The 14080-nt window shown below is 45.6% G+C and overlaps 1 protein-coding gene across 8 annotated transcripts in view; it reads right to left on the minus strand.

The window, feature by feature from the left end:
- STKLD1 (serine/threonine kinase like domain containing 1) overlaps positions 1-14080 on the minus strand; it is a 38148-nt gene that overhangs the window by 8263 nt on the left and 15805 nt on the right. For 7 of the 8 annotated variants that reach the window (XM_080990618.1, XM_080990619.1, XM_080990612.1 and 4 more), the window contains 9 exons: positions 13459-13563; positions 12307-12377; positions 12044-12159; positions 8754-8866; positions 5646-5797; positions 5019-5149; positions 3917-4000; positions 2837-2956; positions 1836-1976 (listed from right to left, as the gene is read on the minus strand). In XM_080990618.1, the coding sequence (XP_080846744.1) occupies positions 1836-1976; positions 2837-2956; positions 3917-4000; positions 5019-5149; positions 5646-5797; positions 8754-8866; positions 12044-12159; positions 12307-12377; positions 13459-13563 (1033 nt within the window). The remainder of the gene's footprint in view (positions 1-1835; positions 1977-2836; positions 2957-3916; positions 4001-5018; positions 5150-5645; positions 5798-8753; positions 8867-12043; positions 12160-12306; positions 12378-13458; positions 13564-14080) is intronic. The other variant, XM_080990615.1, reaches the window with a different exon arrangement.

A 14080-nucleotide genomic window follows, 5' to 3' on the forward strand; every position in this document is an offset into this window, starting at 1 on the left:
AGTTCATATGGGGAGAGGTGGTCCTTGAGATAATTGCAATTCTAAGTCATTTGAGGCTTTATAGGTGAAGCCAATGCTGTAAATTGGATCTGGAAACTGAATAGCAGACAGGGCAGGTAGGTCAGGATTGGCTCAAACTGTCTTGCCCTGGTGAGCAAGCTGGCTGCTGAATTCTGCACCAGCTAAACTTTCTGAACCGTCTTCAGAGGCAGCCCTACATACAACACATTGCCGTAATCTAACCTAAAGGTTACCAGACACAGGCAACAGAAGTTAAGCTATCCTTGTCTAGACTGGGGCACAGCTGGGTCACCTGCCAAAGCTAATGGAGGGAATTCTGCACCATCGAGACCACCTGAGCCTCATCCAACAGATTCAGAAGTACTCCCAAGCTGTGTACCAGTTCATTCAGAGGCAATGTAACCTGATCAAGAGCAGGCAACCTCTCATCCATCTGATCTAGCAAACCATCCACTAACTATGCCTCGGTCTTATCTGGATTGAGAGTCAGCTTGTTGGCTCTCAGCCAGTCCATTACCCAGGCAAGTTAAGAGTTATTTGGCCTGTGGTCCAGATGCAGCCCTCCAAACATATTTATTTGGCCCCTGGGGTTCTCCCCAGGCCACACCCCTTATCAGCCCTGCTTTGCACCCTCCCTCCCTGAGTGTTTTTGTCTGGCTGGAATGTGCCCTTGGAACTCTGATAATGCTTCTAGCATGCTTGGATGAAAGCTGGAGAAACGTGTGTGTGTGTGTGTAGAAATGCTCCCCCTGTTCACAGCATCTGCCACCAGTATATGGCCCCCAGAAGGGAAAGCAGCCCTCAGGCTAAAAAAAGGTTCCTCACTCTAGACATATCGTGTGTGCAGCTGAGATTTCCAGCTAAGGGCCTGTTCATACTTCCATTTGTCATGTGCCTAGAAAGCACAGGTCAGAGCAGTGTTCCGCTTGTCCCATGCTTTCTAGGCATGGGTCCAAGTGGTTTTCCATTTGCCCCACCACTTTCACCAGGAAAACCCACTCTTTACTGCTGAATCAGAGCAAACATCAATCTACAGAAAAGCCAGTTGATTGATGTTTGCTCCAATTCAGCAGTAAAGAGTGGATTTTACCAGTAGAAAGTGGTGAGAAAAGCAGAAGCATGTGCAAGCCCTAAGCATCTGTTGCTGTTTACACAGGGGTGTGGAGTACTTTCAAATGCCCTTTGCATCTTTCTTGGCTCAAGTGAGAGTCTAGTTAGAGAACCCTCAAGCCACTAGCTGTTCATCCCTAAAACAAAAAAAGCTGCCTTCTCACTTACCATCAAAGCAGACTTTGAGGGAGCAGCTCAGGTCCCCTGAGAAAGAGGGTCCCCAAACATAGCAGGGCTGGCTGTGTCTACATTTTGTAATGAGTGAAATAACACATTACTATCCCGGGGTTTGTCAGCAAACACTGATCATGTACACACCATATATTTAAAGCACAGGACTTCCCAAAAAGGATCCTGGGAAGTATAACTCTTTACAAAATCACAGAATTGTAGAGTTGGAAGGGACCACAAGGATCATTTAGTTCAAACCCCTGCGTTGCAGGAATATTTTGCCCAACATGGGTGCTAGAAATTATAGCTCCATGAGGGGCAAACTAAAATTCCCAGGATTCCTTGGGGGGAAGCCATGACTGTTAAAGTCCTGTAAATGTGCTTTAAATATATAGTGTGAGTGAAACCATTATTCCATTACTTACCAGGCTCCAGGTCCAAGCTCACCACTGCTTTCTGGAGTAAAGGCAGAGTTACAGTGCTAAACAGGATACCGCTTTGAACTAGGGCAGCATCTGGTCTATTGTACCCACCATTAGTCGACATCATCATGAACAATGTGCAAATCATCCAGATCAACTCTTTGTTGTTGAAATGAATTCTCATGGAGGCTAGCAGGCAATCAAGTATGTTTTCGGAGGCTAGAAATTCAATATTCAGGTTCTGCCTCATGGCTGCCAAAAGCAGAACATAAAGCAAGGAGGCATTAGATGCTTTAGATGCTCATTCCAGCATCTTATCACAAAGGTGCCAATAAAAAAGTGATGGTGACTGGTGCCTATTAGGACAGGGTGTAAGCCAGGGAGGCCAACAATAGGGGGAGCCACGGCCAATGACAAGCAGAGTCAACACATCCCATCTGCCTCCATGCTGAATTTGGTAATTTCTTATAAACCACTTAGAGGTTTTACTATAATCAAGCAGTCTATATGTTTTGTTAAATAAAGAAAAGGGCAACACTCAGACTTTGAAGGAACTTGCTGGCAGACAGGGCCACCCCCTGGGACATATCAGAAGAAAGAAGAAAGGCAGGTGGGGTCTAGCTGAAGGCAGATTGAAGTTGGTGATGCAGTGCTCCATTTGTCACAGTGGGCCAGCCTCCACTGCAAAGAGAACATCTCTTGTTACATAGACACAAGACTGGATTCAGGAACAGTCTCTGGCCTGGTTCACACATAATACTAAACAATAGCCAATGTTAACCATAGTGAAAGCTGAGGTGTCTGGCAGATGAGCACTTAAACTTGGTTTATTACATTGCCTGTGCCCCTCCCGCTTTTAAAGAGACACAAATCAGAAGAGCCACTTTGTAGCTTTGGGGCAAGTCAACATCTAACAGTTAAAAAAAGAGGTCAAAGAGCATGGTAAGAAGTTGATTAAAGCAAGTTCAACTTAGGTGAAAGAAGACGATAAGAACAGCAAGACACTCTGCCAATAATTTGAGACCTCCGAGTATAGGGTAGTATATAAATTCAATAAATAAATAAATTTCATAAAATTGGTATGGAACTCAAACATTGCTCATCACCCTTACCTTTGCTAGTGATTTCAATCAGCAGAGAATATCCAGCTAACTGTACCTCAGGAGAATCAATGTGATTCTTCATTGCAGAGGTAACAAGCTCCGTTAATCCAAAGAAGACTTTTAGACTGGCTGTGGGGAAGAAACAGAAGCTATCATTATTATTATTTTAATCTGTTACTGCTCTTCCCTTATAGTTTTAAATTTTTTAATTTTCTTTGCATGGATGCTGGGAAATGCAGATATATGGATGTGGACAGAGGATGATGGCCTACAGCACTTCTTCTTTAGGGGTTGCCACTTTGCCGTGTGATCTGGGAGCAGTGACTATCAGCGTGGCTGCAGAACTTACAAGGTATCGCATAGCAGCTGCATAAGGCTGGCAAAGCTGCTTTCTGCAGGAACTGACCGTACGATTGAGTTACCCCGTGGGAAACATAGATGCACAGCCAATCCAGCCAAGTATAACCAGAATGGTGACTTCAAATCTGTTTTCTGCATAGATTGGCTGTACAATGAAGTTCTTGATCACACAGCCAATCCAGCCGCATCTTTTCCTGCCCCCCATGTAACATATGGCATCAGGTATGGGGCAAGTGGGTGTGGTTTGGGAGGGAAGTGGCCAAAAGTCAAAAGTTCCCCACCTCTAATATAGCTGATCTCCTTAATCACTCATGGTTTCTGCCAATCCTTGAAATGTTGCTGGAAATGCAGTAAATCTCAACCCCACTGGTAGGAGCTATGGAACATGCAACTAGCACGATGCCCCACTCTTATGACCAAGATAAGCCTTTCCCATCCAGTTTGGCTCTGAACAACACCCCCCTCCAAACAGAAGTAACATGCCCAGGCCTTTTTTTCAGCTGGAACTCACCGGAACGAGATGAGGGAGGTGTTCGTGGTGAGTTCCAGCACCTTTTTCTACAAAAATAGCATTGTTTATGCCTATATTACAAGTATAGCAGGGGCAGGCAGGAGAAACCTCCACATTTGCACTCTCTTTGGGGGGATTTCCCACTCATGCTCCTTATGGAACCCCATGCATCAGTTTATAAGTATCCAATGAGAGACAGCAACACAGTCAAAGCATACCCTTTCCTTCTTTCAAGAGGACAGCTAGACGCTCAATGCACTTTTCTTGAGCTTCCTCTATGTCCTGGTAAGACAGCATGAATTCTGCAGGAGACAAAATAGTAGCACCTTTCTGTGAAATCCTTCACACACACACACACACACACACACAGATGGGGGGGGAATACACAGAATTGTATTCTGTGCTAATCCTACTCAGAGGAGAATCACTGAAATTAATGGACCTAAGTTAGCTGTATGACTGGTAGCACTAGCATTGGATACAGTTCATAGTTCTTCAAATACCCTAGTAAATGCCTATAAATGTGCATAGGTTAATGTTTTCTGATAATAGCAGCATATAATACCCGTGGCTTGTCCAATATTAATCCTACTCAAAGTAGATCCATTAAAATTAATGCCACAATGAATTTTGTTGTTGTTGTTTAGTCGTTTAGTCGTGTCCGACTCTTCGTGACCCCATGGACCAGAGCACGCCAGGCACTCCTGTCTTCCACTGCCTCCCGCAGTTTGGTCAGACTCATGCTGGTAGCTTCGAGAACACTGTCCAACCATCTCGTCCTTTGTCGTGAATTTAGGGTTATTCATTTCATGGGTCCAACTCTGAGTAGAACACAGTTGGAAGCAACTATATGTCCACAGCCTTCCCACACACTTTACTGGGAATACGTGCCCCTAGTTTCGGTGTGTCTACTCTCTGAGTATGACTAACACTGGATACAAACCCACTGCATTTAAGGGCATGAAACATCAACTGCAAATCCCTGGATTAAGCCTTAGTTTAGCCACGCCCTTACGAGACAGCTTGTGAGTACCTCAAATGCAGAACATTTTCTGTCACCAACCCATCTGCCTAAAACAAAAGGATTATATGGGGTTTTAATGGTTTCAGATCAGATTATCTGCATGTTTCTGTAATTGGGTGTAAAGGAGAAGGGGTTCAAGGCATCAATAAAACAGGGACTTTGTTTGGAAGTGGGGATACATCTGAATCACTTTGAGAGTCAAATGCAGCCCACAAACAACCCCTCATATATTACATTCTTTCATATTCCCAAGAAAGCTACAAGCCTCTGTTTCAGAGCTGCTTTTCCAGCATTACCTAGAATAGTTGGGATCCCACCATTGAGTATTAAGTCCAGTAATCCTGGAGGCAAAGTCTTCTTCACCTTTACTAAGGGTGACCCAGCAAGAATCAGGCATTCTCTGATAAATGCATTGTCAGTCAGCTCCCTAAAGTAGCAAGAGAAGTAGAGTGGAGTGGGGAATAAATTAGTTTAGTTTAAAATATGTACATTGTGTTGAGGGTCCAATTTGGGCTGAAAGGTGAGTCAGAAATGTAAAATAAGCAAAATAAAGGGGAAGGATTATTTAATTGTTAAAGCTGGGCATTCATTTTGAGGGATCCTGATTTCTCTTTGAGATTGGGGGCATAAACCATTAAGTTTAGCCAACGACCCTCTCTTTCAGTGAACAATGACAGTAACTTCCATAGTTACATCCACACCACACATTTAAAGTCCATTTAAAGCCCATGGCTTTCCCAAATAATCCTGAGAACTGTAGTTTGTTAAGAGTAAAGGGCATTGTAGTGGGAGGGGTAAACTACAATTCCAAGGATTCTTCGGGGGGGGGGGGAGCTGTGACTACTAAAGTGGCATAAATGTCCTTTAAATGCATTGTGTGGGTTATTGGGTGGAGCAAGGGAGAAAACAAACCCAGGACTGACCCTGATGTGGGCCTCATTGTTGGCTCAATTGTCAGCATCCTTAGCAAAAGAGAAGACAAAGGTGTATCCATCTGCTTCATAGTTATCAGGGCTTCTTCCAGGTGACTGCTATTCTCCTTAATGTTACACAGCAATGAAACTGGATCTTTCACCTAAAAAGAAACTCATGCAAATACACAAAAGGAGCACCTAATAAAATCTGCATATGTTTTCTCTTTACAGACTCATTGTAGCAGAGCTGCTTATGGTGTAGCTGCTGTTCTGAGCATCTTTGGGAGGAACAGTGGGACAAAAATGTAACCAATAATAATATAAGTGTGAGTACTGGTTGGTGCCCATTGGGACTGGTAGGGCAGAAGGCACTCACACTTATATTATTAGTGGAGCCAGAGCCAATGACACGAGTCCTAGAATGGCAGAACTGAGACTTGAGGAGGCTGCTGGCAGCCAGAGCTGTCCTTTGGATTGGTTGTAAGTAGGAAGGCAGGTAGAAGGGGGTTGGCTGAAGGTAGTGAGGAGGTAGGGCAGTGCTCCACTTGCCTTAATAGACCAGCCTTTATCCGCAGACCCCCTAACTCTTCATACACCAAAGGAGGGATATCTAAAGTGAGCATGGGTTGTTCATAATTCAAATGATGGAAGTGACCTTGCCAACTGGCAAAGCCTTTGAACAATTTTATTGTTTCTAAAGGTTCTGCTTTCTTTCACTTCTGGTTTATCACTAAAGTACAGAAAGAAATAGGTCCACAGGAGGGTTACACTTCCTGTAAAGACATACCCTAAGTGGTGTCCAAACTTTTTTCAAAGAGAGCCAGATTTGTTGAGCTTTTTTTATGATTTTACCCCTAAGTTGTTGAGCTTTCTTTAGGATTTTACCCCAGGAAATAAACTGCCACAGGGGCCTGATTAAACTGAATGGCGGGCCAGATTAGGCCCCCCAAACGGACTTTGGACAGGCCTGCCCTAAGAGCACCTTAATTTGCTTGCAGCACTACAGCTGCCAGAGCTACTTAGCAGGAAGCTATGCCACTGGCACCAGAAAGACATGATCCAGCCCATGCTAAGCACTTTTAAGTAAAATTTGCTTCAAGGTGAGAAGGAAACAAGGGCCTTAGTTTCTCCCACGATAATCAAAAGTAGTTAACTTTCGCTTATCAGAACTTAAGTTCGTAGTAAAATGTCCAATGGTTTCCCCTTTCCCACACCCAAGATGAGTAACCACCATGCTGAGGTGCTCAATACAATGTTGTGAAGGCTTGAGTGATAAGAAGAATCGGCGCTGTCAGGATAGTGGCCTATCTAGCCCAGGATCCTCTTCTCTCAGTGGCCAACCAGATGCTCCCATGGGAGGCCTACAAGCCAGACATGAGTGTAACACTCTTCCTTCCTGTGGTTTCCAGCAACTGGTATTCAGAAGCAGCGGCATAGCTAGCCACTTAGGTGCCCAGGGCAGCACGTGTGCCTTGCATCCGGGGGTGAGGCGAGCCACCGATGACGGCAAGGTGAGCCAGGGCAGGGTGCACTGCGCGGAGCCTTGCCACTGCCTCCCCCTCAGCTGTAGGGGGCAGATGCAAGCCCCACACTGCCATTTTCAGGCAGAGCAGAGCCTGCAAGGCACCCGAGTCACTGTGTCACTCCCAGGAGAGACGTGTGGCTCAGGAGCGCCGCAGGCCCTGCAGTAAGTGCCACTCCCCCATTCAGAAGCATACTGCCTGACAGTGCCATACATACATACATACATACATACATACATACTGTTACACATCACCCCAATATCTGCTGAGTGATAGCAAAATTCTAAGGGTTCCAGAAACTCATCCAGGATCATGTGTCTGTTGGAAGTTCAGACATGGCAGAGGCAGTAGAGTTTTAAGATATGTGAGTGTTTTACACATATATGTAACCTTTAGCTTTCAGTGGAGGGGTGCACAGCAAGAGCATCCCAAGATGCAGTGCTGGCTTATCCTTATGGCAGCATCATCAACATCTTTTTTGCTCTGCAGCTTATCTTGGTCTCCAGGGCACGTACAAGCATACTTTCTTCTCTGCTTCCTGATACTATCTCCCCTAATTCTGCTGTTTCCAAAAGTAATCCCCCTTTATTCATTTGTATTCTAATATTCAGTTCTTTTGATGCTTTGACCTCATCAACACTTGTTGATTGACTAGGATTAAGGTAAAAGGTAAAGGTAAAGGACTCCTGGATGGTTTAAGTTTGGTCAAAGGCAACTATGGGGTTGCAACGCTTATCTCACTTTCAGGCTGAGGCATTTGTCCACAGACAGCTTTCCAGGTCATGTGGCCAACATGACTAAATTGCTTCTGGCACAACGTGACATCTTGATGGAAACCAGAGCACATGGAAACGCCATTTATCTTCCCTCTGCACCGATACCTATTTATCTACTTGCACTGGTGTGCTTTTGAACCGCTAGGTTGTCAGGAGCTGGGACAGAGCAACGGGAGCTCACCCCGTCGTAGGGATTTGAACTGCTGACCTTCTGGATCAGCAAGCCCAAGAGGCTCAGTGGTTTAGACTACAGCACCACCTGAGTCCCTATACTAGGATTAATGGCTAGTACACACTTACAATGCTTACCTAGGTTAATTGAATTTTCACATGCTAATTGATGATGCTCATATGTAGGTCCACACACATATTCCAATACACATGGATCTTGATTGCATTCTCAAGGCCTTATATTTATGTGTTTATACATAAATGCTAATTAAGCACCTCAAACCTGTTACATTAACCCCTTCTAATAAACACTGAGATAGTCTTATAACACATCCCAGTTATAACATACAAGTTATAATTAAATCCTAATATTTACAAAATCTAATTATTTAGCAGAATAGATCTATTATCATATACATAACAGAGGGGGGTACAACCGATATCTATATCTATCGTAGGCATCTCCAATGTTGGAGGCAGCATGCTTCTGGATACCAGTTGGAGATACCTTTATATATATACTGTTGGTAGGTTTCTGAATATCAGTCACTGAAAACCGCATGCTGTGTGTATTTAATGTAACCATCTCTCAAAAGAGCCAACTCTGAACACCGTCACAGTACTGTTAAAGGGGAAATGTACCGTACTTTCACACAGGAGATCATGTCGAGAAGAATACAGCCAAGAGACCAGATGTCAGATTTGTCACTGAAAGAAAATTTGAGTGCCTCTGGAGCCATCCAGGATTTGAAAGGAGGATCTGTGGGAAGAAAAGCCAGGGGTGTGATTTATTTGTTTATTTTTATCCCTTGTAACGTTTCCTTTGTAACCAAGAGTAACATCTCTTTGGAGGTGGAACAATATTCCATCAGAAGGCAACAACTGAATACATATTTTTGTTTTGTAAATGTTTTCTAGCTAGATGGGGGGGGGGAGGTCTGTGCTTTATGTGCTAATGTTAATTTTGTTCAATTTTTAAACCTATCTTCAATCGCTGCTTTGTACCATTTTTGTGATATGTTTGTAAATCGCCTTGAGACGTTTATAAAAGGCAATTCATACATTTAATAAACTGAAGAGCCAGTGTGGCATGGTGGTTAGAGTGCCAGACTAGAAGCTGATAGATAAATCCCCACTCGGCCATAAAGCTTCCCAGCTGACCCTGGGCCAGTCACTGCCTCTCAGCCTAATCTACCTTCCAGGGTTGTTGTGGGGATTAAATGAGGAGGGGGAGAACCATGTACCCCTCGCTGAGTTCCTTAGACAAAAAGATGGCCTATAAATGTAATGAAATAAATAAAGATAGTGGTTTTCAAGCTTTCCACATTCAGAGAACCATTTCTACACCTTAACTGTAAAAGAACCCGCAAAACATTCTAAGGATACCGTTCAGTTTGCAAGGGGCACTGCGGAGGTCTGTCAGTTTGTTTCTGGGCCTTATCTAAGGTGCCCGTGGTAGTGGTTAAAGCCCTGAATGACTTAGGCCCCAAATATTTGGAAGACTACCTCCTTCCCTATAGTCCCTCCTGGGCAGTGCTCCCCCCCCCCTAAAAAAATGTTTAGGGGTACTCTCATTTTCCTACTCATATTGAAATACTGCCCCTCAATGAGGCCAAACTTAAGATTCACAAAATGTTTTGGGGTATGCGTCCCCCTGCATCCCCCCAGAAAAAAAGCACTGCTCCTGGGTACTAAGATCAGTAAAGCGGGGGCCCTCTTGGTAGTCCTCATAAATGTGGGGTGGTGTTGGCCTAGGAGAGCAGTCCCCCAGGTTGTGTAACTCCCTCCCCACAGATTAATTTGCCATACTCATTATAAAGCTTTCAGGGAATGGTGAACACGATCCTCTGTACTCTGACCTTTTGACAGCTAACATGTGTATTTTCAGGATCCACCCTATTCCTGTGACTGCAATATGTTTTAATGGTCTTTAATGCTGAACTTTAAATTGTTAAAACCTTGCTTGTGAAGGGACAGGTAATAATAATAATGTCACTGTAACTTAAAGGTAAAGGTAAAGGGGCCCCTGACCATTAGGTCCAGTCGTGACCGACTCTGGGGTTGCAGCGCTCATCTCGCTTTCTCGGCCGAGGGAGCCAGCGTACAGCTTCTGGGTCATGTGGCCAGCATGACTAAGCCTCTTCTGGCGAACCAGAGCAGCGCACGGAAACGCCGTTTACCTTCCCGCCGGAGCGGTACCTATTTATCTACTTGCACTTTGACGTGCTTTCGAACTGCTAGGTTGGCAGGAGCAGGGACTGAGCAACAGAAGCTCACCCCGTCGCGGGGATTCGAACCGCCAACCTTCTGATCGGCAAGCCCTAGGCTCAGTGGTTTAACCCACAGCGCCACCCGCGTCCCGTCACTGTAACTTAGGGTTGCCATATTTTGAAGGGCAAAAAAGAGGACATATCTGCTGACCTTTAACTATGGATCCCTATGACAACTCTCATTTTACATACCCATGATAAGGAGAAGGTGTCCTGGAAAAAGAGGACATATGGCAACCCAATGTGTTGCTTCACACAAGGTGACAGAACAGCTTAAAACAGGGATAGGGAGTGTGGCCCTCTATATATGTTGTTGGAACTTCCATCAAGTCTCGGAGTAGACCCATTTAAATTACCGTATTTTTCGCCCTATAGGACGCACCGTCCCATAAGGCGCACCTAGTTTTTTGGGGGGGAAATAAACGGGAAAAAAATTATTTCCCCCCCAGCCCCCAGAACAGGCAACTCTCCGCAAGCCGCGGGAGCCCAGCGCTGGGCTCCCATGTCTTGCGGAGAGCTGCGCCAAGCCTGGGGGCGCTGAGCTCAGTGCGCGCAGGCTTCAGCATGCAGGCAACTCTCCGCAAGCCGCGGGAGCCCGGCGCCGGGCTCCCGCGCCTTGCGTAAAGCTACCCGAAGCCCCGGCGTGACTGCTCAGCACGCCGGGGCTTCGGGATAAGAGGCAGCTCTGCGCAAGCCGGGGGAGGGCTCCCGCGGCTTGCGCAGAGCTACCCGAAGCCCCAACGCAACTGCTCAGCGCGCCGGGGCTTTGGGATAAGAGGCAGCTCTGTGCAAGCCGGGGGAGCCCTCCCGCGGCTTGCGCAGAGCTACCCGAAGCCCCGGTGCGACTGCTCAGCGCGCCGGGGCTTCGGAATAAGAGGCAGCTTTGCGCAAGCCAGGGGAGGGCTACCACGGCTTGCGCAGAGCTACCCAAAGCCCCGGCGCGACTGCTCAGCGCGCCGGGGCTTCGGGGTGCAGGCAGCTCTGCGCAAGCTGGGGGAGCCCGGGGGGAACTCCCGCGGGCTCCCAAGGCTTGCAGATAGCTTCCTGAAGCCTGGAGAGGGAGAGGGGTCAGTGCGCACTGACCCCTCTCGCTCTCCAGGCTTCAGCGAAAGCCTGCATTCGCCCCATAGGACGCACACACATTTCCCCTTCATTTTTGGAGGGGAAAAAGTGCATCCTATAGGGCGAAAATACGGTAATAAGTTGGTCAGTTCAGTTAATTTCAATGACTCTCCTCTGAACAGGATTAAAACTGGATACAACCCATTGTAACGTACTGGATGTGAATATGTTCTGACAATATGAGCACATGTCTATTGCACTGATACTCACTAACCATCTACACCATACATTTAATGCACATTTAAAGCATATGGCTTCCCCCAAAGAATTTGGGGAAATTCTAATTTAGGTGCTGGGAATTGCAGTTCTGTGAACTGGAATTCCCAAGGTTCATTGGGGGAAGTATTGCACTTTAAATGTATGGTGCAGCCCACTCCACATACATGTCAAACTACCATTACTAAACTACATATACTTTAACGTTCTTCTAGATGCTAACCATGCCATGTCATAAGGAAATATTTTCTCCTTGACCCTGTATTTTCAAAACCCCCACAATCTTTCTGAAGAACAAGGCTGCTGAAAAGATAACAACACATTGCTACCTTCTTCCACTCTAATCTTCCATTTCATCTCATCATTCATGAGGGTTTCCGTGCTGAAATCACCAAGCACGAAAGATGACTTGTCATCTAAAAGGATGTTGGATGGTTTGAGGTTTCTGAAACACATCAGAGTTGTTTTTACAGCATGTTGAAACAAAGTTGCAGCCATGTTAAGAGTTTGTTTGTTAAAAGACCTTAGGTTTTGCACTACAAACTACTGCAGATAAATAACAAAGCAATATTTTGAAAAACTGACACCTCACCTGTGAAAAATGGTTTGTTTGTGGATGTAAACTAAAGCATCCACCATCTGCCCCAGAAACATTTTAATCACCTATGGAAAGAAATATATGAAATGATGAGGACATAATATAGAGGAGAAAAGTTTGCTGTTATGCCATGTTAAAGTCTTGAGAAATTCTCTCCCTCCTGTTGGCCCTTGACAAAGAAAGGGTGGACAATGGGAATAATGCTGTTCCTTCCGTAGCAACATTTGCCCACCTCCTGTTTTCTGATTGTGCTATCATGCCTTAGGTAAAGGGACCCCTGACCATTAGGTCCAGTCATGGCCGACTCTGGGGTTGCGGCACTCATTTATTGGCTGAGGGAGCCAGCGTACAGCTTCTGGGTCATGTGGCCAGCATGACTAAGCCGCTTCTGGCGAACCAGAGCAGCGCACGGAAACGCTGTTTACCTTCCCACTGGAGCGGTACCTATTTATCTACTTGCACTTTGATGTGCTTTCGAACTGCTAGGTTGGCAGGAGCAGGGACCAAGCAATGGGAGTTCACCCCGTCGCAGGGATTCAAACGACCGACCTTCTGATCAGCAAGCCCTAGGCTCTGTGGTTTAACCCACAGTGCCACCTGCGTCCCGCTATCATGCCTTACCTCAACATAATTTTTTGCCATGAGACATGCCAAGAGTAGGCTGAGCCTGCGAGTGACAACACCCAGAACCAGGTCCCAGAAGTGGACATTCTCTCAACAGTTCCTGTGATTAATGCCCACAAGGAGTTTGTGTACTTAACTACCCAGGCAGAAATAATCAGTAGCTGTAAAAACTATGCAGGCAAACTATATATTCAGTATAACCAGTCTTAGGCATGTGCCTGGGACTGGAGCAAACAAAGGAAATGCCTACCCTCGTGGCTGGTCCAAGGAAGAGAGATAGGAACAGAAGTACTATATGCTCCTTCCTCTTCAGGAGGAGAAAATGACACCACACGGAGCCTTCTCTACCAATTGCTTTTCTATGGCCTGAGTATCTGCCTACTAGCTACAAAGCTCTGTGGACTTAGCCCCTTCTAATGCTAACCAGCAAGAATATGCACTTGTTAGGTTTGGCTGATAACCTCCCCCAATTATTACTATTTGTATTATACATATTTATTAAATAAAAACATTCTTTTCTACCTTCTTTTTAATTTTCTCAGGTTTTTGCCTCTTGGCCTTGATCAGAGATGAAAGATCCCCTTGATCTGAATAACGCATCACCAGACAAAGAAAGAGGGAGGAAATCTGCATGCAACAGGATGAGGATGAAAATCACTGCGCCCCTTTAGTCAAGGGGTTTCAAAGTTTATCACAGTAAGGCTTCCTACACCAGCTACAGCCCAGTGTGGGGAAGGGGGATGCTAACAACACATTCCAGTGGTGCCTCGGGTTACATACGCTTCAGGTTACATACGCTTCATGTAACAGACTCCGCTAACCCAGAAATAGTACCTCGGGTTAAGAACTTTGCTTCAGGATGAGAACAGAAATCGGGCTCTGGCAGCGTGGCAGAAGCAGGAGGCCCCATTAGCTAAAGTGGTGCTTCAGGTTAAGAACAGTTTCAGCTTAAGAACGGACCTCTGGAATGAATTAAGTACTTAACCCGAGGTACCACTGTACAGGCTTTACCATGTGAAACTAATAACCCAATCTTGCATATAGGGTCAGGCAAGAAATCCCAGGACTTGCACTCTACCTAGGTGTGTGCGGTCCGGCCTCTTCATGTGATAATTTCGCAGAGCTTCTCCCTAATGTGACACTT

The sequence above is a fragment of the Podarcis pityusensis genome, assembly GCF_964106645.2.
Source record: "Podarcis pityusensis genome assembly, chromosome: Z".
Lineage (NCBI taxonomy): Eukaryota > Metazoa > Chordata > Lepidosauria > Squamata > Lacertidae > Podarcis > Podarcis pityusensis.